Source organism: Meles meles, chromosome 14 (assembly GCF_922984935.1).
Source record: "Meles meles chromosome 14, mMelMel3.1 paternal haplotype, whole genome shotgun sequence".
Classification (NCBI taxonomy): Eukaryota; Metazoa; Chordata; class Mammalia; order Carnivora; family Mustelidae; genus Meles; species Meles meles.
This window is the reverse complement of record NC_060079.1, coordinates 22,245,548-22,270,390: the sequence shown is the minus strand read 5'-3', so window position 1 is coordinate 22,270,390 and position 24,843 is coordinate 22,245,548. Positions and strand designations below refer to the sequence as shown.

The 24,843-nt window shown below is 39.6% G+C and overlaps 1 protein-coding gene across 2 annotated transcripts; it reads right to left on the bottom strand.

Moving 5' to 3' along the window:
- Window positions 1–2,652: 2,652 nt before the first annotated feature.
- On the bottom strand, window positions 2,653–22,151 carry CKAP2 (cytoskeleton associated protein 2). Of its 2 annotated transcripts, none has more exons than XM_045978485.1 (9): window positions 22,022–22,151; window positions 20,902–20,983; window positions 12,754–12,832; window positions 11,776–12,638; window positions 11,105–11,309; window positions 9,656–9,826; window positions 7,807–7,876; window positions 5,632–5,878; window positions 2,653–4,445 (listed from the first exon to the last, which is right to left on the bottom strand). In XM_045978485.1, the coding sequence occupies exons 1-9, from the start codon at window positions 22,089–22,091 to the stop codon at window positions 4,190–4,192; spliced, it is 2,043 nt and encodes a 680-aa protein (XP_045834441.1). In that variant the 5' UTR covers window positions 22,092–22,151; the 3' UTR covers window positions 2,653–4,189. The 2 variants fall into 2 exon arrangements, with proteins under 2 accessions (XP_045834441.1, XP_045834442.1); XM_045978486.1 differs by having other exon boundaries at window positions 12,754–12,829.
- Between the last annotated feature and the right edge of the window lie 2,692 nt (window positions 22,152–24,843).

Sequence of the window (24,843 nt, the reverse complement as noted above, 5' to 3'; positions counted from 1 at the left end):
ACATGCCTATGCCCAGAATGCTGCTACAACTTCCGTTTCCAGGAACTAATGGACCTGCTGCTCGGCCACAGGCACAAACTCCAACCATTTTATATTCATGACAGCGCAGGGGCAAAAGTCATAAAAACACGCAACTCTCCCCCCCCCACCCCGCCCCCTCAATGCCTATAGTCACGAAAAGGACTTTTTATCTTGTAGCCTGAGTGTATTAGTTTGCTAGAGCTGCCCTAACAAAAGTATCACAAACCAAGCTTGAACAAGAGAAGCATATCCTCTCAGGGTTCTAGAGCCTAGAAGTCCAAAATAAGGCTGTCAGCAGGATTCTTGAGCTGAGGACTCAGAGAGGGACCTATTCTGGGCCTATTCCTTGGGCTCGTAGAATGCTGTCTTCTCCCTGTCTCTTCACATCATCTTCCCAGTCCTATTGGATTAGGAACCTGCCTGAATTAGGACCAGCCTGAAATCATCTTAATTAATTGCATCTGCAATGACCCTATTTCCAAATAAGGTCACATCCTAAAAGTACTGGGGCTTAAGACTCCAATGTATCTTTTTGGGGATGACATAATCAACCAGTAACCATCCGCAAGCACAGACTGGTGAGTATGGAGGAGGAAATAGAACAGATCTGAACCCTACCCTCTCTAGCTATTGCCAAGGTGTGGATCTCAGCCAGGGGAGGTTCCGAAATGGGTAGTGATTGGAAATAGAATATTACTACAGATTACATATACAAGATACTAGGCACTGTTTTAAGTCAGTCAGTATCCGTGAAGTGCTTAAGAGGAGGACTAGATAAATATTAGCTATCAACTCCACAACAACCCTAAAGGTACAATTATCTCTGAGGCACAAGAGGCTATTTGGCTCGGGTCCCACAGCTAGTCAGTGGTAGAACTGTATTAGAACCCAGGTGGTAGTACTCAAGTCTGATTCTTAACCACTATCCTGCAGTAATACATGTTGCTTGCAGTGGTAAAGAGTTTGAAAAGCTGACTGACTTAAAAAGCTCCCATGTAGTCTTAATATTACATTGATCTAGGTCAATGAAAAGTTCCTTATTTTATATATGTATATAAAATAAATTAGAAAAAAGACACGTTGTAGAACAGTACATGAAGTATATGGTGCCATTTATGACCAACAAGGCAAAATAAAACCTATAAAATCTACACATACACACGTGTTTTTATATAAGTCTGTGTTAAATACACACAAAAATTGGGGTGGTTACTATAAAAATATTGGTAACATTTAAGAAGGGTAGTGTGGTTGGAGTAGAAAAATTGTGTTTTACCTGTATTTTGATTTAACAAGAACATGCTTAGGTATACAAGTGATGAACTAGAGAAAACCCCAGGCAGGAGTCTCTTTGCTTTTGCCTGGATAACTTCATCATTTGGTTTACTGGTGACATTTGCTCCCCAACCTTCATGTGGTCACCCAGTACCTCATTTTTACATATTTCAGGTCTAACTACATAGAAAAAACCCTGTCTTGATTCCCAAATACCTATGGAAAGGTCTCTGACAGCCCAGGTTGGGTCAGGTGCCCATTCTGGCCTATTAACCAGAGGCATAGCCAGCAATTATGACACAAAAATAACAGGATTATCTCCACTTTACCTCATCTTACACTAATAAGTCTTACTTAATAACGTCTTACTTTTTAAGTCTGGAGACTTATTAAACAATTTTAGGGGTGATATTTAATGTGTGGGGAGAAGAAACTGTTTACTGTATATAACTATCATGTTTCAAGGGACATGACTTAACAGTAAAGTTTTTATATTTTATATTAGTTATTTTATTTTTATTTTATTTTTTTTTTTTAAGATTTTATTTATTTATTTGACAGAGAGAGATCACAAGCAGGCAGAGAGGCAGGCAGAGAGAGAGGAGGAAGCAGGCTCCCCACGGAGCAGAGAGCCCGATGCGGGGCTCGATCCCAGGACCCTGAGATCATGACCTGAGCCGAAGGCAGCGGCTTAATCCACTGAGCCACCCAGGCGCCCCTATTTTACTTTTTTTTAAAGATTTTATTTATTTATTTGACAGACAAATCACAAGTAGGCAGGGAGACAGTCAGAGAGAGAGGAGGAAGCAGGCTCTCCGCGGAGCAGAGAGCCCGATGTGGGGCTCGATCCCAGAACCCTGGGATCATGACCTGAGCTGAAAGCAGAGACTTTAACCCACTGAGCCACCCAGGCGCCCCTATATTAGTTATTTTAGAAATACTACCTAAATTAGAGTAAGATGAGGTTCAACTAACTTCTCCGCAGTCGCATAACTTTTAAGGGAAGGTAGGAGCTGAGTTTTGAATGTAGATCTGTGGGACTTCAAAGCTCATGTACCCTATATTACATGCTTGGAGATATTTAGCTTGAAACAAACCTAGGTCAGACACTTGATAAATGTTCTTAAGCACCCAGAAAGGAGCGAGACCTATGTCTGTAAAGGGTAGCACTAGGATTATTTAAGGAGACGGATTTGCCTCACAGCTGGGGGGTGAAGGGGAAGAAAAGCACTCTATGAAACTTCCAAACGGAATGGTTTATCTCAAATTCCCTCGCACTGAGGCATTTCAAGCTACTCTGTATGGCCAAATGAACCACACGGTATACTCATGTTAAAGCCGAGAGTATAAGCCAGCTTGAAGTTTATTTCAAAATGGCACGTTTTGCACTATTCATACAAAGTATGAAAAAAAGTAAGATAAAAATTAAGGTAAATCTTTAGATAAATTGATAAATTTTTTCAAAAGGAAATATATCATTAAGCACATATTTAAGTATTAAAAACCCCAAGTCAAATCCAACTATAATGTATTCTAAAAGCAAGGTTCAAATTTATTCACTGTAGTTAAACTGCATTTCATATTTGTTGAAATAAATAAATGTCACCGAAACATTGCTATACCGATATATTTATTTATAAATATTAGGAACACAGTTTATAAAAGAATAAGACTCCTCTTTAGAACATAATAGAACAAAGATAGGTGCTATTATACAAATGGTGAATGAGTGAACACAAGACTGTGATTTTCAAGCACATTTATATCACACACAGTTTTAAAACTATCGAATCTTTGAAACTAGATTGGTAGAGGATGTATTTAAGTATTAGTCTGGAGACTTATAAAACAATTTTAGGGGTGATATTTAATGTGTGGGGAGAAGAAACTTTACTGTATATAACTATCATGTTTCAAGGGACATGACTTAACAGTAAAGTTTTTATTATATTTTATATTAGTTGTATTTTATATTATTTTAGAAATACTACCTAAATTAGAATGATGTTATATATTCTTTCTCTAATTCCATTCTAATGTCTACAACTGTATGAAATGAAATGAGGAAAGTTAAAGTTTTAACATTTTAGACAGCCAAGTTACAAAAGGAACTAAAGAAAGAAACTCAGATTTCAAGTTTCAAATATCTGCTGTATGTGGCACATTTTCTTTTTTACTACAAAGTATTTCCTCCTAGAAATGGGGCATTTAGTGAATTATTGTTTGTGGTGACCTCAGTTACAATAAAAAAGAAACCAACAGTGACCACAGACTCACTAGCATTGATGGAAAGTGAGAGGGAAGAGCCAAAGCATGACAGACCACAGCAGCCCAGGTAACAAGAACTGGGTGAAAAAGCAAGCTAAGTCTTCCATGTCTTCACTTCTGCAGGGGGTCGCGCTACATCGCAATTACTGACTTTCCTACCGATCCAGAATTTAAGGAAAGGCAAAAAAAAGTCAGTATTCTGTTAAAAGCTGGCATGTGTATTATAAATTTTTAAGAACATGTGAATTTTAAGAACATGCAAATATAGAAATCTTATCCTGAACACCCTTTCTGCCACAGCATTACTTATATTTAATGACTAACAAGTTAAGACTATTAAAAGTGAACAAGCTAATATTATGATCAAACCTGTCTCTATTCAAGGAACATAGTAAACTACTTGACAAAATCTACCTTTATTAGAAACTCCCTCTGCTGAGATTGACAAGGTAGGATTAGCTTTCTGTTACACGGAAGGCAATTCCTGCTACAAGGTGAACATCAGTAAAAGAGCTTACTGCCATGAATACTTAGGTACTTGGCCAACTCCCAAGAGACATACAAAGCCCCAAGAAGCCAACAAAAGACCCCAGGAACAAGAGAAGCCCCGTTGCTTATCATCACTTTATTTCTCTTGTGCTGTTCCAGTCTCTGAGTACATCGGGCAGAGCGCAGCGTTAGGACGGCACACAAAAGCATCGGTTTCACCTCCCAGCTCTGTTAACTGCTCCAGTGAAGACACGCATGGGTAATGGTCTTTTAACATATCTGGCAGTTTAGAAGTCTTCTCATGAATACGTCGAGAACGTCTAACTGGTGTTAGAAACTTTAGGTCTTTAAATGTAGTATCTGTGTTATCAAACTGTATCTTCTTTTTTACACTAAAAAGACACAAAATTATTCCCAGAGTTAAAAAACATTAGCATTTTCACTTTGTTCTTTTATGACATTTATCATCCTAGAGCTTGTAAGTTAAAACTATGTGATTGGGGGCCCCTGGGTGGCTCAGTGGGTTAAAGCCTCTGCCTTCGGCTCAGGTCATGATCCCAAGGTCCTGGGATCGAGCCCCGCATCGGGCTCTCTGCTCAGCAGGGAGCCTGCTTCCCTTCCTCTCTCTCTGCCTGCCTCTCTGCCTATCCGTGATCTCTGTCTGTCAAATAAACAAATTAAAAAAAAAAAAATTGCTGATCCTCTCAAAAAAAAACAAAAAAAAGACAAAAAAAAACCTATGTGATTGCCTGCCTTATAGAAAAAGAGGTACGGAGAGCTCTTATAGTTAGGAACTCCTTCTTTTTTCTGTTTGTTGTCACAGTTTGTACACAGTAGATTCTTGAATATCTGTACAATTGGCTAGTTGCTCAATTCCATAACCTACTATTAACAATAACAGACATTAAATAAAATGATGTCAAAGTTTTCTTTTACAAAATGGCAATACTTCGGGTAAAAGCAAAGAAAATATGCTAATTTTAAGATTTTATTTATTTATTTTATTATTTGAGAGAGAAGGGTGGAGATAGTATCAGAGGTAGTGAGAGAGAGCATGAGTGGAAAGGAGAGGAAGAAGCAAGCTCCACACTGAGCAGGGAGCCCGACGTAGAACTCGATCCCAGGACCCTGGGATCATGACCCGAGTCGAAGGCAGATGCTTAACCGACTGAGCCAACAAGGTACCCCCAAATACAGTATTTAAAAGGTGAAGTGTCCAGGGGTGCCTGGGTGGCTCAGTCAGTTAAGCATCCAACTCTTCATTTTAGCTCAGGTCATGATATCAGGGTTGTGAGATTGAGCCCTGTGACAGGACTCCACACTGGGTACGGAGTCTGCTTAAGATTCTCTCTCTTCTCTCCTCTGTCCCTTCTCCCCAACTTTTATGTGCGTGCGCGTGCGCGCTCTCTCTCTCTCTCTCTCTCTCACACACACACACACACACACACGGTGAAGTGTCCCAATGATATTGATTTGTTTGAAACCATTCTAATTTGGAAGCTAAAGATTTTTAGATACCATGTTTATTATTCTTAAACATAAAAACCAATCACAGCACATTACATTTTGAAAGTTTACCTTTGTAGGTATGGTGTAGTAGACACATTATATTTGATTAAGCAACTCCCCCTGGTCTCTGTACTGGGGGTTTTAACATCACTGGTTGGATCTTTTTTGTCATCTTCCTCTTTTTCACAATCTTGAAATACCACATTTCTAGGTTTCTTTTCCATTTCTGATCTTCCTGACTCTAGATTAACACCCATATCTTCATTGTTGACTTCCTGAATGTACTCCTTAGTTGCACAAGCCTCAACATTTTCTCCTATGGAAATACATTTATAGATTAAGCTTTTGGTCAAAGTTAAAGAGAAAAATCAGAAGACATTAAAGTTATTCATAGTTGGTCAGATTTTCAAAATAGAAGAACCAAACTGCCATCTCCTACCCATTACTTTTCCTAAGCCAATACTGCTGACAACTATTAACAAATATTCACTATCACCTAGGGGTTGGGAATTATAGATACAGATATAAGATTGAAATCATCCCTGTCCTTTAAGTTCACATTCCATGGAAGAGACATGATTGAAAATAATTAAAGCAAGAAAAATTCTATAAAGCTGAGGTAAGAACAAAGGGTTATGGGAACCCACAAAATGGAACAACTACCTTTGCTTGAGGGACAGGGAGAGAGCTAGGGAAAGCTTTACAAATGACATTCTGGCTGGGGCTTGATAAACGAGTACTTGACAAGACCACGGAAGATAATCTTGGTTATGAAGCTTAAAAGGAAATGACCTATTAAGACAACATTAACAGGCCAGAGTGCCTAGAATATAGGGTAACATATGTGGGGAGAACGTGATAATAGGCAGGAAGGGCTGGACTATAATCAACATTACATGCAGGAAGTTTGGTTAAAAAAAAAAATCTCACTGGAGAAACAGATACAGTCAGATTGAGCACTATAAAGGATGGTTTAGAATGGCAAGGAATGAAAAGGAATGATCTGTGATGATAAGAAGACAAACGAGGTTGTCTCTAGGCAAGGTGGTAGAGAGGTAGGCATCAGCAAGAAGGCAGGTTTATGAGTTATTTCTAAGTTAGGACTTAATGAATGTATGTGCACATCAGAATGAGTGTGCAGGTATACCAAGGGCATCTCTCATAACATTTCTTGCTTAGGCATCTTCAATGACAGAGGAGTTTTTTTTTTTTCCTTTTCTTTATTGGGGAGGAATAGATGATGGTATGGGGAAGCAATGAGGGGAAACAACGAGTTCAAAATACAACATGCTTGATGTGAAATACTTGAGACATCTTGATAAATCTAGCAAGCTGAAAAGACCTCTAGATTTGACTATTAGGCAATTATTAGAGATTTGCACCAAGAGATGTTTCAGTTATAGGATATATCTGAATCTAGAAAATGTTTACATTTCATATACCTGACAGCTAATGAATCTCTTCCCTCTATCTACCAGCCCTAGCAAAGAGAATTCTTGAATGAGCTTCTCTAGAGCACAGAACAGATGATAGAATTAATAGGTAAAATTTTAGAGATCATCTAATCAAACTGCCTCATTTTTAACACAGGGAATTAAGGTCTAGAGAAGTAAGGTAACTTTCAAAAACACTCAATGATAAATTTGGGTTTTGAACCAGACATCTTTTTTTTTTTTTTCCTAAGATATATTTATTTGCTAGAGAGAGAGAGCATGCATGAGCAGCAGGAGGGACAGTGACAGATGGAGAAACAGGCTCCCTGCTAAGCAGGGAGTCCAATGTGAGACCTGATCTCAGGACCCCGAGATCATGACCTGAGCCGAAGGCAGCTGCCTAACCAAATGAGCCACTCAGGAACCCCTGAACCAGACATCCTAATTAAAAATTCTTATACGGGGCGCCTGGGTGGCTCAGTGGTTTAAGCCGCTGCCTTCGGCTCAGGTCATGATCTCAGGGTCCTGGGATCGAGTCCCACATCGGGCTCTCTGCTCGGCAGGGAGCCTGCTTCCCTCTCACTCTCTCTGCCTGCCTCTCCGCCTACTTATGATCTCTCTCTGTCAAATAAATAAATAAAATATTAAAAAAAAAAAAAAAAAAAAATTCTTATACTACATAAGGCCACTGAATCTCAGAGGTATGCCTACAGACATAAGAGAGAAACATTCTACAAATTTAAAAAGGTAAAAGAAAAATAATTCAAATTTAATAAAATCACAATTTACTTGAAGAAAATTAAAAACTTACTATATTTCACTTTCTCTTGACTCTTCATTGTTAGAATATCTGCAATCGCATGTCGCATCTCTTCAATAGGCTTAATTTTTTTAATGAAGAAAATATAATTTTCATATTCTCAGACACTAACTAGGTTATTCAAGTCAAAAATATTTAATGTCAAAACATTAACAAGGTTATTCAAGCCAAAAATATTTAAAGCAGCGATTATATTTCATACTTTAAAATGAGGCAAATCGTGTGTCTTTTCTCAGGATACTTATTTTGACACTCGAATGTTTGAAAATGACTCTCTTTCCAATTTATAGAATAAAAATGAATACAAGGGGTAGAGGTATCAGATTAAAATTCCCCCCACAATTTTTCTTAAGCCTCTGGTAACTCTTTTAACTATTTGTCTGATATAAACAAAATTAATGGACAAGTAGCAAGCTAACAATATCAAAGAGCTGATAATATTAATTTAAAGTAAATTTAATATAAAGTTTACTCTTTTTCTCCTACATTCAAGTCCATGGTTATGCTTTTTTTTTTCACATGCTATTAAATGCATCTCTGAACAGCTCAAGGTTGACCAGCCCAACATTTCACTCATTCGAATTCAACAGTTTACTTTGTGTCCACTATATGCCAGACATGGAAGCACTTACTATGTTCTTTTGCACTACCATGATTGCTAATGCAACATATTCAAGATATTATATACAAGGGAAGTTCTGGCTCATATTCTTAGTTCTAGAACATAGTTCTGAACTACTCACTCAGCCTGCATTCAATTTTCTTGGCTAATTTTAATCCTTGCTTTCCACTTTCTGCTGCCATGTCACATTTCTCTCTTTACATCCTGCTTTCCATAAGAGTCCTTGCCTCTGGCATGCATCCTAGCTATTTTGCCTTAAGCCACCTTAAGTAATATTCCTTCTGGTTCATGTAGTCAGAACCTCCACACCCCCTTCCAAGTGGGATTCTGTCAAATATAATCACCCTTCAACAAAGTGTTCTATACATAATAGCCTTTGAGAGAATATCTGTTGAATATTTATGATTCAAGTGCAAGGTCAAATAGCATCTGCTGGCTTTGCTGAGACTAAAGTGAGTAGACCTTTCTTAAAGAAAGGCTAAAGAAAAGAATTTTTTAAAACTCTCTCTGTAAATAATCTCCAAAATGCATTTTTGGGAAACTTGGTCAAAAGGAAATGCATTTTAGAAATATTTGCCCATAAAAACAAAAACACAGCCAAGCTGAAAAACCTAGAGATACAATTTTTCTATTCTCAGAGACTTTTGTACCAATAGACTAGAAGAGGGGAGAGGTGTGGTATCAAACCACTATGGCACAAGTATGGCAGAGAAACTAGTTTACTGCCATTTTCTACGCGTGGGCAGGACCAAACATATGGCATAAAAATGTGAGAACATGTAAGACCATTAAGAAATGCTCCTCAAGTGAAAGACCTCTTTCACAAAGCCACAGAACCTGCTAACATTTTAAAAGTTAATTTAATTCTATTTGCTTTATATTTGTTAAACAAATTTTAATATTAAAAATTCAATTTCCCAGATTTCTTAACTAGAAAATGTGCGAAATGACATGTATTAAAATATTTCTTACAGCAAGTTTCATTAAATGTACATTTCAGTGTATATCCATCTTCAAAGGTCTCATTATCACTAGTTCATGAGCAAGTTTTAGAATGTTGAGAAACAGCTTTTATAACATGTGATCACTGTGGCCTTTAAACATTCATTACTACTACATATGGAACCACAATTTTATCAAGTTATGTTGTGATGTGCTCCAAAATAGCTCTGAATCCTTTACACTGTATTAGTAAAGATCGGTAAGTTTTAATCTTACCTGAGCTCCTGCCAAAATAGCTTTCTCATAGATTGTGATAATATTTTCAACAGGACTTGTGAGTGGTTCAATACGTACAAGGCATATCCAATACTTAACAAGTTTTTTGGCATCTGGAATATTTTTAATCAGGTCATTCAGTATGACCAATATTTCTTCTTTTGGACATCCCTAAAACAGCAAGAAGTGAAGTGACATCCTTTAGCCTCTGAACTATGAACAATTAAGTAAGTGTACTATAACATCTATATCTTGCTATACACTTGCTATAAGTAAGTGTACTATCAAGATCAATGATAAGAAAAAGTTGACAGAGTTATTCATAAGAATATTCAGTATTCTTTTCCTTACTCCAAACTTATTCTGAATGGCTAGTAAGAAGCCTATTAGTCATGAGTACAAAGCATGAAAACAATGAAATATTAGTTGAGAAAAATATTAGTCAAAAATGACTAACACACACACACACAAAAATGACTAACACTTTACTTTGTCTTGACGATTACCCTTTAATACATTGTGGGATTCCATTTAATACTTGATTTGGAATTTTGCAACTACCAAATGTTTATGTGGGGGGAATAGCTTGCAGGTTTTTAAAAACAGTCTTTGTCAGTTCTTGATATTAAGGTTAAAATGAATCTGTAATGGTTGAAGTAAGTTAAGAGCTATATATAGATGGTAAGACAGAGAACTTCCACAGAATCAATGACAAACCCCAGCTGAGCAGAAATAAGAATATAATCAGGGAAACTCTGATCTTAATTTTCACTGGTCTTCAAAAATCACAAAAAGCTTACAGACACTCATGAAGACCAGAGTAATGTTTGAAATCATACTCTCCATATTCAGTCTTGCTATGGATCTTAGACACCATGGGTGACCAAATCAAGATCAAAAAGTAGTCAGGAAATAAAGGAAACATTCTGGAGTTATTATGCTCTGTAGGATTTTGGTCCAAATAGTGAAACTCTACAATAAGTTTAAGACCATGATGATGTTGGTTTCAATTAATGGAATTTTGTTTGCAAATATTTTAGTTACCTTGAATTTAATCTGTGATAATGACCCACTAATTTAGGTTGCTTGTCTTTGATAAAATATGTAATGAGTAGAAAAAATAATGTGTGAATATGTTGAAGGAATGTAAAAAATAGAAGTATCAGAGTGAATATCCACCCCCAGCCCATTCTATATTAACATCTTAGAGGAATACCATATTTATAAATTTAAAAAAAAATCAAGTAAAAAACCTAGTTATCCCTTTGATACAGTTATATGTCCTCAATGAAAATGCAGTCCATTAAAGACTAAAGAGAATCTCACAATTGTCTACATAACACCGCTAACACATTACGTGGTCAAAAGAGTGACAAGGTAATTTAGTAAGAGAACATTTATAAGATAATTTACAAACTATAAACTCCTACACAAATATAAGGACTGTACCTCATTAATCAGGTTTAAGCATTCCGAAAATGTCTTGTTTACTTTTTCAGTAAATAATCTTTGTTCATCTTCTTCTACCATGGTTGTCCAAAAGGACCCGAATGAGTTTTCGTTCTGTCCTCCAGGCTCAGGCTGGGTAACCACTGCGCTAGGAGGCCTTTTCAGCACATTTCTTTTGCCAGCTCTCCACTCGCTCAGACGAGCTCTACAGTTAGAAGCAGAATATAAGCGTTACCTGTGCTACTGATGATAGAATTCTGTCAGACAGAGAAGTTAAAAAATAACTCAGGTCTTTAAGCAGTTCCACACCCACACGTTAAGTTCCCAAGTTCGAAGAAAAAGAAATCAATGTTCGTTAATGCTCAAACACCCCAAGACTGTGTTTTTAAATGGAGAGGTTATAAGACATTTCCCAGATGTATTAAGTATCTCAGATTACAGCAACCTAATGAAACACACTTAGGCACAGTAACTTAGGTCACTCTGCTCCACCACTGGATAAATTTACTCCACCACTGTATAAATGTGCCGACAACAGAGGACATTACACACACACACACACACACACACACACACACACACACACACATTCTAGTACCTTCATGGAGATTATAAGCATGCACAAGTGGCACTCTACTGAAAACTAAGCCTATAAAATGAAATCAACTTACTTTCTCTCTTCTGCTGTTTCTTTGGGCCGGGCCGACCTATCAAGAGTTGCTTTTGCTATAGTGTGTCTGCGAGGGTCAATGTTTTTTGATTTCTGTATCAGTTTGGTGTTAGAAGGCGAAGCAGGCCTGGCTACAGTTTCAGAGGTCAGACTTCTTGCCAGGGTCCTCCTTCTCTCTACATCCTGAGCACCAGTTTTGGCACTAGATGAAACTGTGTTTGAGTGCAGTAATTCTTTCTCCCGAGGCTCTTTCCGGATTGTAACGTTGGCAGTGGTTCTCCCCAGGCCCTGTTTCACAGTGTCCTGGGCACTGTTGCGGTGACTTCTGATAGGAGGCCGCACCAGCTGTCTGCCCTGAGATGCTGTGCTCCCAAGTTTAGTGGTGGTCACTGTGTTCAGGGCTCTATCACTTCTCACGGTCGCACCTCGGGTGTCTGCTGGTGGAGGCTCTGGGGCTTTACCGACAGCGGCTGAAGGTTTCTTCGTTGTTGCAGAACTCTCATCTCTGGCTGGCAGGGGTTTTCTAAATGAATTAATCTTAGACTGAACAATTTGGCCACGGTAAGACCCAAGCACAAGCTTCTTGGACGTGTTAGCATCTTGCTTTGGTTTTTCTGTGGATATCTGTTTCTTTTTATTGTTGTTTTTAAGATGAAACACTTGGCTTAATGTCATGTGTTGACTTTGAGGGTCATCTTTAATTGGTATGGACTGTCCCATTTGATTATTATCCTCAAAATTATATGTGTCAGTTGCTATTGTTGAATTGGTTGATTCATTAGAAGGTCTTAAAGGAATACAATTTTTTCCCGTTGTTATATGATTTTTGTTCCCAGGAGGTCTACTGACATTTTCTTTACCAGCCTAAAAGAGTGATTTCAGACAAATAAGTCTTTCAGAACTCATTTCTTTAAGAGTTTAGGAAGAAGAAAGGGGGAGGGGAAAGGACAATTTAGGAGGGTTATAATCCATATCTTACCATTTTTGTTTTAAATTTCAGAACTTTTGTCTCTTCGTGGACCTGGCCCTCAGAGTTCATCACTTTCTGGTCTCTACTACTTTAAGAAATAAAAAAAGGAAAAAAAAAAGTTTAACCATGTACCAAGGAAGTTTTCTCTTTGGGGGGAGGAATGGGAGAATATTAACAATCATCTGACTTTGTAATTTTAAATTGAGGCCAGAATAGAGCTGAGTTTTATGTGTCCTTTTTCTTTATTACAGGGTGGACTTAACAGTATAAGGAAGATAGCTGAGGAATTTAAAGATATTTTCTTAAAAATCTTAACACTCCCCTACACAGAATATGTAAACTCTTGATAATCTCATTCCAAACCATTCTTCCTAGTCACTCAAACAAGTCCTTAAAATCTTTATTAAGCAACATTTTCTTTGGTTAGTTTTAAGTACTTAGTAAAGGACTTACAGTGAAAAATTTTTAAATATAGGCCCTCTTCAAGTAAGTGGTTTGAGGAAAACTGGACAGCTGCAAGCAAAAGAATGAAACTAGACTAATTTCTTACATCATACACAAAAATAAACTCAAAATGCATCAAAAATCTAAATATAAGACCTGAAACCATAAAACTTCTATAGGGAAATAGAGGCAGTAAACTCCTGGACATTAGCCTTAGTCATATTTTGCTGGATGTCTCCCCTCGGGCAAAGGAAACAAAACTAAAAATAACTGGGACTACATCCTGCTAAAAAGCCTTTGCACAAGAAAGAAAACCATCAACAAATGAAAAGGTGAGGCACCTGGGTGGTTCAGTCAGTTAAGCCTCCAACTCTTGATTACAGCTCCTGTCCTGATTTTGGGATTGTGAGATGGAGCCAGCCCCTGCCCCCGCCAGCCCTGCATTGGTTCTGTACTAGGTGTGGTGGCCCCTGCCGAAGATTCTCTCTTTCTCCCTCTGCCCCAACTGGCGTGCTCTCTCTCTCTCTCACACACACACACACACAGTCTCAAAAAAAAAAAAAAAAAAAAAAGGCAATCTACTAAATGGGAGAAGTTATTTACAAATAATATATCTGATAATGGGTTAATTTCCAAAATTCATAAAGAACTCTTACAACTCAACATGAAGCAAACCCAATTAAAAAATGGGCAGAGAACTTGTACAGACATTTTTCCAAACGCATACAGATGGCCAACAAACCCATGTAAGATGCTCAATAACACTAATCATCTGGGAAATGTAAATCAAAACCACAATGAGATATCACCTCACACCAGGCAGAATGACTAGTATTTTTTTTTTAATTTTGAGAGAGAGTGCACATGCATGAACATGAACAGGGAGGGGTAAAGAGAGAGACAGAGAGGAAGAGGGAGAAAATCTCAAGCAGACTCCTTGCTGCGTGCAGAGCCGGAAGTGGAGCTCAATCTCACGACCCTGGGATCATGATCTGAGCCGAAATCAAGAGTCAAATGTTTAACCGATTGAGCCACCAAAGTGCCCTGAGAATGACTAGTATTAAAGAAACAAAAAAAATAACAAGTGTTGGCAAAGATATATAGAGAGAAAAAGGAGGCCCTGTGCACTGAAAATATAAAGTGGTGCAGTCAGTGGAAATTAATATAGAGGTTCCTCAAAAATTAGAAATAGAAATACCAGGGGCGCCTGGGTGACTCAGTGGGTTAAAGCCTCTGCCTTTGGCTCAGGTCATGATCCCAGGGTCCTGGGATCGAGCCCCACATTGGGCTCTCTGCTCGGCAGGGAGCCTGCTTCCTCCTCTCTCTCTCTCTGCCTGCCTCTCTGCCTACTTGTAATCTCTGTCTGTCAAATAAATAAAATAAAATCTTTAAAGAAAAAAAAAAGAAATAGAAATACCAGATGATCCAATACTTTCTCTTCTGGGTATTTACGTGAAAAAAATGAAAACAGTAATTCAAAAGATATATCCACTCCTGTGTTTACTGAAGCATTATTTATAATAGCCAAGACACAGAAGTAACCTAAGTGTCCACTGATAAATTAATGGATAAACAAGATGTGGTATAGGGGTACCTGGGTGGCTCAGTCAGGTGAGCGGCTACCTTCGGCTCAGGTCATAGATCCCAGAGTCCTGGGATCGAGCCCTACATCAGGCTCCCTGCTTGGCGGCAAGCCTGCTTCTCCCTCTCCCTCTGCCTACCGCTCTGTCTACTTGTACTTTCCATCTCTCTTGTCAAATAAATAAATAAAATCTTAAAAAAAAAAAAAAAAGAAGATGTGGCATATATACACAATGGAATATTACTCAGCCATAAAAAATAATGAAAATTTTGCCATTTGTGACAATATGGATGGACCTGGAGGGTATTCTGCCAAGTGAAATAAGACAACTGGAGAAAGACAAACATCGTATGATTTCACTTCTATGTGGAATCTTAAAAACAAACAAACAAAAATAGAAACAGACTCAAACACAGAAAACTGATCTTTGCCTGAGAGGAAGGCAGTGAGGGGGTAGGAGAATGAAATAGGTGAAGGGAGTTAAGAGGTACCAACTTCTAGTTATAAAATAAGTAAGTCATGGAGATGAAAAGTACAGCATAGGGAATACAGTCAATAATATTCTAGTAACTTTGTATGGTGACAGAAAGTAACTACACATGCTTTTGGAAAGTATTTAATGTGTACAATTGTCAAATCACTATGATGTACAGATAAAAACTAATATAATATTATAGTCCCCTATACTTTAAATAAAAATAATAAAAGAAAAAAAATAGCCTTCCCAAAAGAAATCCAAAATTTTCCATACACACTCACAGCCCAATTCATTACAAATGTGGACTTTGGTTTTTAGATGGCAATGTATTTAGAATATATATCCAAAACAAATGCTTCCTTAAGACTTTGACCTACACTCCTTTGAACAGATATAGACTGGTTTGTACAGGCCATGAGATTCTCTTAACAAGTCATTATAATAATCTGTATTCCGTTAAGAAAAGAAAAAACAGGCTCAATTAGACACACCATTGAATCTAAGACCAATTCCCAGTTCAAAGATGCTAAAATGTTAAAAAAAAAAAAGTGTCTATTTTAGAATGAACAAAACTTATCGCTATAATTGACAATCTGGGTTATATTGTTCTTCACATCTGTTTGCTCAGTCTGCTTGGACAAGGAGCAGAACTTTGCCATACCTTGTACTAGCCATTTTGTACGACGGCAGAGAAGAGTCAATATGCGTCACTGAACAGAGCAATGTCTCCCCAGTTTAAGCCCCTGCATTCACTACCTGAGGCAAATACTCCTCTGATTGTTCACTGGTCTGCAACCCGGTGTGGGGTGGGAGACGGTGCTCAGGGTCAACATGTTAGGTCCTCCCGATGTGGTACCTTAACTAATCAGACCCCCAGTATCATACCTGGGCATACAGCATACTGTGATGTTACCAAAGAGAAAATCAGAAGCAATCTTAACAAGGATTAGCCCTTCTTTCTCCCGCCAAAGCCTGCCAGCCTATCTGCCTCTGTCCCCAGATATTCTGCCTTCCTTCCTGTCTATGCATGAACTGACACCATGCTGACCCATGGGCAGACTCTCCATTTGTGCTCTCCCACTTGTCTACTCAGGATCTTTGTTCTTTGATTTGCTTGCTCTTCTGCATCATTAACTTTCCCCTCTACTGCATCACTCCCATCAGCATATAAACACGATCTATTTTATCTCATTTTAAAAGCCTTAAACCCCACATTCCCCCTTTCAGCTCCTGCCTCATTTCTCTTTACTTTACACCAAAACTCCTCAAAAGCCTGTATCTGTACATACTGTCTCCATGTTGCCACATTCCATTCTCTCCCCAGCCCACGCCTATTGGGAGCGTGTCCTCAACACTCCACTGGAGACTCCTAATGTCATCTGCTTCCGTGTTTCTACAACTCTTGGGTCAATTCCATTTTCCCCTTACTGAACCTTTAAGCAGCACTTGACACAGGCAGCCATTCTTCTTTCTTTTGACACTTTCCTCGCTTGGCTATGGATCACCACCTACCTCTTCTACCTTTCCTCCCAGCTCAGTTGGTCCACTTCCATTAGGCCTGTCTATCTTCTTCCTAACCTCTGAGCTAGGGCTCAAAGCTGCATTTCAGTTTTAAATTTCTGGGGACGCCTGAGTGGCTCAGTCAGTTAAGCATCTGACTTTGGCTCAGGGCACGATCACAGGGTCCTGGGATGGAGCCCCACGTTGGGTTCTCTGCTCAATGGGGAGTGTGCTTCTCCCTCTGCCTCTTGCCCCCACCCTCCCTGCAGTTTCTGCTCTCGCTCTTGCTCACTCTCTCTCTCAAAAAAATAAATAAAATCTTTAAAAAAAAAAAGAATACATTTTAAATTTTTCTTCTGCTTTTTATTTTAGTTTTTATACTTCTCAGGATCTCCTCCTTGTCTGTCTGTGCTAACAGAATTCTAGTACTTAGTCTTGAAATTGCTGACCTTTCTTTTTTTTTTTTAAAGATTTTATTTGTTTATTTGACAGAGAGAGATAACGAGAGAGAGAACACAAACAGGGGGAGTGGGAGAGGGAGAAGCAGGCTTCCCATGGAACAGGGAGCCCGATGCGGGGCTCGATACCAGGACCCTGGGACCATGACCTGAGCTGAAGGCAGACACTGAATGACTGAGCCACCCAGACACCCCGAAATTGCTGACCTTTCAACTGCTAGCTTATAAAGTTTCAGGATAAGGAGAATCTACCTTATTCCCTTATCCAGTATGGAGAGTTATATGAAAATATGTTCTGTCCCATTCTGTCTTGTATGGGACAGAACATATTTTCATATAAAACTGCCCTCACAAGAGTTATCTAAACAAAGGAATCTTAAAATACCCACCCTGGAGACTGTAAAATACAATGATTAAATTTTGAAAAGCCACAACTCTGATTAGTTGTCTATTTAACAATTTGTTGCTCAAGTAACAATACTTAAGTTGACATCTGTTTTTTGAAAGGAATAAGTATAGTACTTGTGAGATTTCTTGGTAAAGCCAGAAGAATTTCAGAATTTTCTTATCTTCTCACTGTGTATAAAAGTATTATAAATCCCATGGCCCAGCTGAATTCCTTATTCAAATAAGTAGTTGAGAGTTATGCTCTTACTTGAATTAATATTCTCTTTATTTGCTCTCTAGTAATCTTATGCTACCTCAAAGTTTAAAATAAATATCATCTACAAACTGATAATTCCCAAGTTTAAATCTCTGGTCCCAATCTCAACCCAGCCCTTCAGACATAACTATTTGGCATTTCCTCAAACTGAGCATGGCCAAATCAAAGTTCCTGATTCCCCCATTCCTCCCTCTGTCTTTCCCTTCTAGACATATGGTACCACTATCCACTCAGTTATTCAAATAAAAAATTCAGGATCATCTTTCTGTTTTAAATGAAGAAATGCAGGATTTGTAAAAGAAAATGTAAAGCACTTAAAGTAACCTATTAATGTGAAGTTTAAAAGAATTCTTAAAATTTGGAAATAACGTCAAACTTAAATAAAGTTGCAGAATTACAAATAGTTCAAAGTATATTCCCATACTGTTTACCCAGATCTACATAATGTTAACCTTTTATTCCACTTGCATTATCATTTGCATTGTTTCTGAACATGTGTAGCTGTGGTGTACATGCAATTTTTTCTTCCTGAATCTTTAAAGTTGAGATATATCCATGATTACCTTTAAACCCTAAATGCTTCCATGTTTATTTCCTAAAAATAGTGACTTTCTCTTACATAACTTCATTAGTTATCAAATTCCACTTTTATATTATAGTTGAAAACTGACCTAATAATGTCTTTTCTAACATCTCTCCCTCCACAGTAGGACATAGTATAAGGATCAGGTATTGGACTGAGTGGTCGCTCTTAATCTGGAACATTCAGGGTCCTCTTAAAGGGCACTCTTTCTGTCACGTCCCATCCATACCTAACCCATCATAAGCCCTATCACCTGTACCTCCTAAATATAAGCACTGTTTGACCACTTTCAACCACAAGGAAGGGTATGAAGCATTTGCAAAGATAAAATATAGCAATAACTGTTTGGAGAAACTAAAGAAACCAGGAGTAAGAATAACTCAAGAACCAGTGCTCTGTGTATAAAGCCACTGAGAGATCGTGAAATAATAGTTACTGCTTGTTGGGCTCTCTGTATGTACCAGGCATAGCACAATACATTCACTATCTCATCTGATCCCCAAGAACCACACATTACTATCTCATTTTAATATAAATAAATGGACTCAAAGAAGCCAGGTTAACTCCCCTGAGGTTACACAGTTGTAGTGCCAGACTTGGAGTCCAGCCCTTAACACTCTAAAGCCAATGCTCTTAGAATGCCAGAAAGAGCCTAAAGGATGTGACTAACAGCTCTAGAAGGGGCATCTGATCTTCCGCTTTATATCCTTTCATGGGGCTTTGTTCCAGCCACAACCATATGCTATTTTTTTTTTAATTTTAACAAAATAACACCAATAACACCAATAAGAACCCAATGGAGGGTTGAGACTAAAACAAATGATCTCTAAACATCTGAGGAGAGTGATCTCACAAAGAATAACCATCTATGCCCCGCCCCCCTCTCTCCCTCCCTCTCTCTCACACACACAATAAAAACCTTACTAAATTAAGACTGACCTTTGTAGCACTGCATAAATCATAAGTCAATATTGTGATATATATAAGCACTTTGTTTTTAAAATTAATCGTTTCATCTTAAGAGTATGAATTAATTTACACAGGAAGCAATGCTGTGCTATCCAAGAAGGTAAGGCTACTGTGTACTTGAAATGTGGTTAGTCCAAATTGATGTGTGAAAGTGTAAAATACATACCAAGATTTTGAAAACTCAGTACCAAAAAAGGATATAAAATGTCTCAATAACTTTTAAGAATTACATATTGAAATTATAACATGGGATATATTGGACTAAGTGTTATTACAATTCATCTTTTAAAAACAATTTTCAGGGGGCACATGGGTGGCCCAGTCGGTTAAGCTCAGATCATTATCTCAGGGTTCTGGGATTGAGCCCCACCACAGGCTCCAAGCTCAGCAGGAAGTCTGCTTGCTCCTCTCCCTCTGCCCATCCCCCTGCTGGTGCTCTCTGTCTCTCTCAGATAAACAAATAATATATATATTTTAAAATATAAATAATTACATCAAAAACTATTGGTGTACTGTATGTTCACTAACTGTACATAATATGTATATATATATAAATTAAAACTTCTCAAATATGGCTACTAGAATTTTTTTTTAAGATTTCATTTGCGGTGGGGGGGCACCTGGGTGGCTCAGTGGGTTAAAGCCTCTGCCTTTAGCTCAGGTCATGATCTCAGGGTCCTGGGATGGAGCCCAGCATGGGGGTCTCTGCTCAGCAGGGAGCCTATTTCCCTTCCTCTCTCTCTGCCTGCCTCTCTGCCTACTTGTGATCTCTGTCTGTCAAATAAATAAATAAAATCTTAAAAAAAAAAAAAAGATTTCATTTAGGGGAGGCTGGGTGGCTCAGTCATTAGATGTCTGCCCTGGGCTCAGGTCATGATCCCAGGGTCCTGCGTTAGAGCCCCACATGGGGCTGCCTGCTCAGCAGGAAGCCTGCTTCTCCCTCTCCCTGCTTGTGTTCCCTCTCTCACTGTGTCTGTCTCTGTCAAATAAATAAAACCTTAAAAAAAATTTTCATTTATTTATTTGAGAGAGACAGCAAGAAGGGAATACAAGCAGAGGATAGAAAGAAGCAGGCTTCCTGCTGAGCAGGCAGCCAGATGCCTGGCTCAATCCCAGGACCCTGGGATCGTGACCTGATCCCAAGGCAGACACTTAATGACTGAGCCACCCAGGTGCCCCTAGGAAAAAAAAAAATTTAAGATTTATTTATTTAAGAGAGAAAAAGAGCCAGCTAGGGGAAGGGAACAGGGAGAGGGAGACATGCAGACTCCCTGATGAGAGGGGAGCTGGAATTGGGGATCAATCCCAGGACCCTAAGATCTGACCTGAGCCAAAATCAAGAGCAGGGTGCTTGAACCCACCGAGGCACCCAGACACGCCGAAAATTTTAAATTACAGTACAATTGTGCTCCTATTACATTTTTATTAGACAGCTCTGATACAATTTTATAGATCTGAGATGAGAAAATTTGACCTCACCTGGGTATGTGATTTTCCTGTTTGCATGCAAAAAAAGTTTTTCTTTTTAATATATGTTCCTTGAGTTTTTGTCTTCTTTGTTCTAAACAACAAAAAAGCAACAAGTCAACATTTGTTACAACAATAACAGCAAATAAATATTCACTAAATGAACATCAAAAAATGTTCTAGAGATCAGACTTTAAACACAACAGAAAATTTCCCAAGGGAGCCTGGTTCCTCCTCTCTCTCTGCCTGCCTCTCTGCCTACTTGTGATCTCTCTCTGTCAAATAAATAAAATAAAATCTTAAAAAAAAATAATAATCCCATTTTTAAGAGATCGTTACTATAAAAGGTCCCTACAACCACTGCAGAAGAATCACATTCTCTTTTGTCTGAAAGTGAAGAATCTGGAGGACATCATTTTCAACATACGGTTAATGAAAGCCAAGCTTTAAGACACTAAACAGAAGAGTCAAGACACTAGACTCCAAGTTCTAATTTACCAGAACTGGATTGGGTCTGAGTTTCTTTCCTCTGTATTCCCATGTGCAGGACAAAGAACTAACAATATTATTCCTGAAGACCCAGTCCACCCTGGATTTAAAGTCGATTGCGTTAAATTTGAAGCATCCGACAAGGCAAACCCACTTCTCCCAAAAACTAGCTCCCCACTCAGGCGGCGGGAGCGCCCTGCGCAAGCGCAGTCGGCCCCCGAGCTGGGCGCGGCCCCGCCCCCCGCAGGTCCCGAATCCCCAACCCCCCGGGGCAGGCAGGAATGCCACGCACCCTCCCTCGCTAAACGGACTCGTCTACGCCAGGCCCGTCTTCGCCACCAGCGGGTCACGACCGGACAGTAACCACCGCACGTGAGGCGCTCAGCCCCGCACACTAACACCACGGACAGGGCACCGCTTTGGTTGTCCATTTCGCTCCTGCCGAGAATGAGGCTGCGAGAGGCCGAGCGATCTGCCCAGGCTTCTCACACAATGGGTCAGAGCTGAAGCTGGTCGGCGGACTCGAGGCCCTGGCCGCTCAGTCCGAGCGACCCCCTCCCCCACGGTCACCCCCCCCACCCTAGTCCCCTCGGGCAAACGAGGCGCCCGGGGGTCGCACCGCTCCAGCCACCGCGACCCTCACCTCTGAACGCGGGCTGAGCCCTCTGGCTCGGGGGCAGCTGCAGGTCCTGAGGCACGGCTGGGGTGCTCATGGCCGCTACCGGAGGGCCCCGCGTCTTGCCTCTGACAGTCCCGGACTGCGCAAGCCAAGGCCCGGGCACACGCCGCCAGCCGGGCGGTAGAAGGCGCGGCGTGAATTGAATGAGCCAATGGGCGCCAAGGGGCGGAGCCTGGGCGGCGGGGGCGGGCTGTGCGTCTGCCAGTTTCGGTTAGGGCTGCCCAGCTGAGTGCCCTGGCTGGCCATCCTGGTGAGCTGTTTCCGTGTTGAGTTTGCGACCTGGGGAGACGGGGCCTGCCAGGTCCCTGCTGTGTGGCAGATAGGACTAGTCTGAACGCTCAAGGGGCGTGGGGGAAGGCAGACTGGAGAAGTGTTTGACCGCGCTCATTAACCGCGTATTCGTTGAGGAGGCTGTAAGCACAGACTGCTGTACCGTCAGCAGGTGTATTTCCCTTTCCCCAACATGACTTCGTGGCCATATGACGGCTAGGAAGAGGGTCTGTGGGACTGCTGACAGCACTGACTCCTCCTTTGGCGGTCCATCCTGTTTATGCCCATGCAATGACTTCCCTCCGGATTCGTGTTCCAGGCCCCTGGAGGTTAATGTATGCCTGGACCAGAATCCAAGGTTTGTTCTGATCCTCCCTGGAGTGGGGCACGGAAGGAGCCACTTTAGGTAAACCAGTATTGATGACAGACCCACAAAAGGTGCCACTTCAGGTAACTTGTTTGAGCCTGGTTTTGAGCATGGAGGCAGAACCAGAAGGATACAACTTTTATACCTCCTGCACAGGTCTGAGAGCCTCCAGAGCTGGCTCCCAACGGTCAGTTCTTCCTGTCTTTCTCTGCTATTTTCCTCAAGACACGTATGGGAGCATCTTGATAATGAGGAAGTTAGTTTGGGATGTTCTGTTGTTTTTTTCTTGATGAAATGTGAAGTATAACGTTGTGTAACTTTCCCTGCACTCTAGGCCGTTCTGGGAGAACCAAGAGCCAAACAGCACTAATCACCATACCTAAGACAACACTGATTCTTGCATATTACTGTTAATATTGTCGATTATCTACTACAGTTTCAGCAGACAGGCTGAGTAACCACGGATTCCCATTAAGTGACAGAGAACAAAATAGAATGTAAAAAAAAAAAAGAAAAAAAGAAAAGTGACTCAAGAATCTCTAAACCATTATGCTAAGGAAAGCCAGCCACCAAAGGTCACACATATGGTATGATTCTATATGAAATATCCACAATAGATAAATCCACGGTGAAATGACACAGATTGGTGGTTGCCAGAGGCTATAGGTAGGGGCAAATGGGGAGAGAGCAAAGAGCTGTTTACTTTAAAGGGATTATTTTATGTAAATTTCAGTATTTTTGTAAATGGGAATCGTTAAAAATAGTGACTCAAAGAAGAGGCGGAGAGCTCAATAGGCTGAGATGGTGGGTAGAAAATCCTACAAAACTGCTAGGTTTTCCAACATGGCAATTTCCTCTCCATCTCCAGCCTCACCCATCCCAAGAATGCTATCTTTTTAAACACACTGTTTAAAATATCATCATCACACAGTTGTTGGAGGGAAGGCAGACGATTCTCTAAAAGATCCAAGAGAAGACTTTCTTTGCCAACACAGCTGACATTTAACTGCAGCCACCTGGAGTATAGCTGATCAGCTTCTTGTGAAACAGAGAGAGCACCTGTGAGAGAACAGGATGCGACTACCCAAAGAACAGAAGGAAGACAAAGGCAGGGTGAGGACAGGAAGTCTGGGAAGGAAGGAACCTAAAGAAAGAGGTACTGGTCCAATGTTGGGCACTGAAGAGGTGTAGTAAGATTGGGACTGAAAGGAACCGTTGGATTCAGAAGCTAGGAGGTTCTGGCAAAAACGCTCTGTGGACAAGTACAAAATATTGCTGAGAGAAATTCAAGAAACCCTAAATGGAGAGAGATGAGATACTTATTCATCAGAAGACCCTATGTTGTTAAGATGTCCGTTTTCTCCAAGTTGAGCTGTTCAATCCCATCCCAATCAAAATCCCAGAAGACTTTTCTATAGACATTGACAGATTCTAAAATTTAAATGGAAATGCAAAGGATCTAGAGAAGCAAAAAAATTTTGAAACAGAACAAAGTCAGAGGACTAACACTACCTGATTTCAAGATGTATTATAAAGTCACGGTAATCAAGACAGTATAGCTGGCTTGGTGGAAAGAAAAAGAAAGCAATAGAATATAGGGAATATAGTAGAGATGCCAGAAACCTACTCGGGCCTCTATGGTCGCTTGATTTTCCACAAAGTTTCTATGATAACTCAATGGAGGAGAAGGATGATCTTTCCAACTAATACAAGTACAGAGACAACTGTATGTCCACATGGAAAATGTTAACCATGTCCCTTAACTCACCCCTTATACAAACAAAATAAATCTCAAAATGGAATGTAGACCTAAATGTAAGAACCCAAACTACAAAATCTCCAGAAGAAAACATAGAAGAAAAATCTTAGTGACTTTGTGTTAAGCAATGCTTTCTTAAATAGGAGACAGCACAAACTATAAAAAAAAAAAAAAAACCAGTATACTGGATTTCATCAAAATTAAAACCTTTTGCTCTTCAAAAGTCACTTTAGAAAACTAAAAAACAAACTGCAGAGCAGGAGAAAATGTTTGCAAAGCATATTTAACAAAGGACTTCACCAGAAAATGTAAGCACTCTTACAACTCAATTTTTTTCAATGTGCAAAAAATAAATAAATAAATAAAAATTGCACTTCACCAAAGAAGATA

Coding starts and splice junctions, on each gene's coding strand:
- CKAP2 (XM_045978485.1), bottom strand. CDS start 22,091: ATGAGCACCCCAGCCGTGCCTCAGGACCTGCAGCTGCCCCCGAGCCAG. Junction 12,833..20,901: donor CAGGAAAATCACATACCCAG/GTGAGGTCAAAT, acceptor TATTTCTTAAAG/TAGTAGAGACCAGAAAGTGA. Junction 5,879..7,806: donor TCAAGAGAAAGTGAAATATA/GTAAGTTTTTAA, acceptor GTATTTCCATAG/GAGAAAATGTTGAGGCTTGT.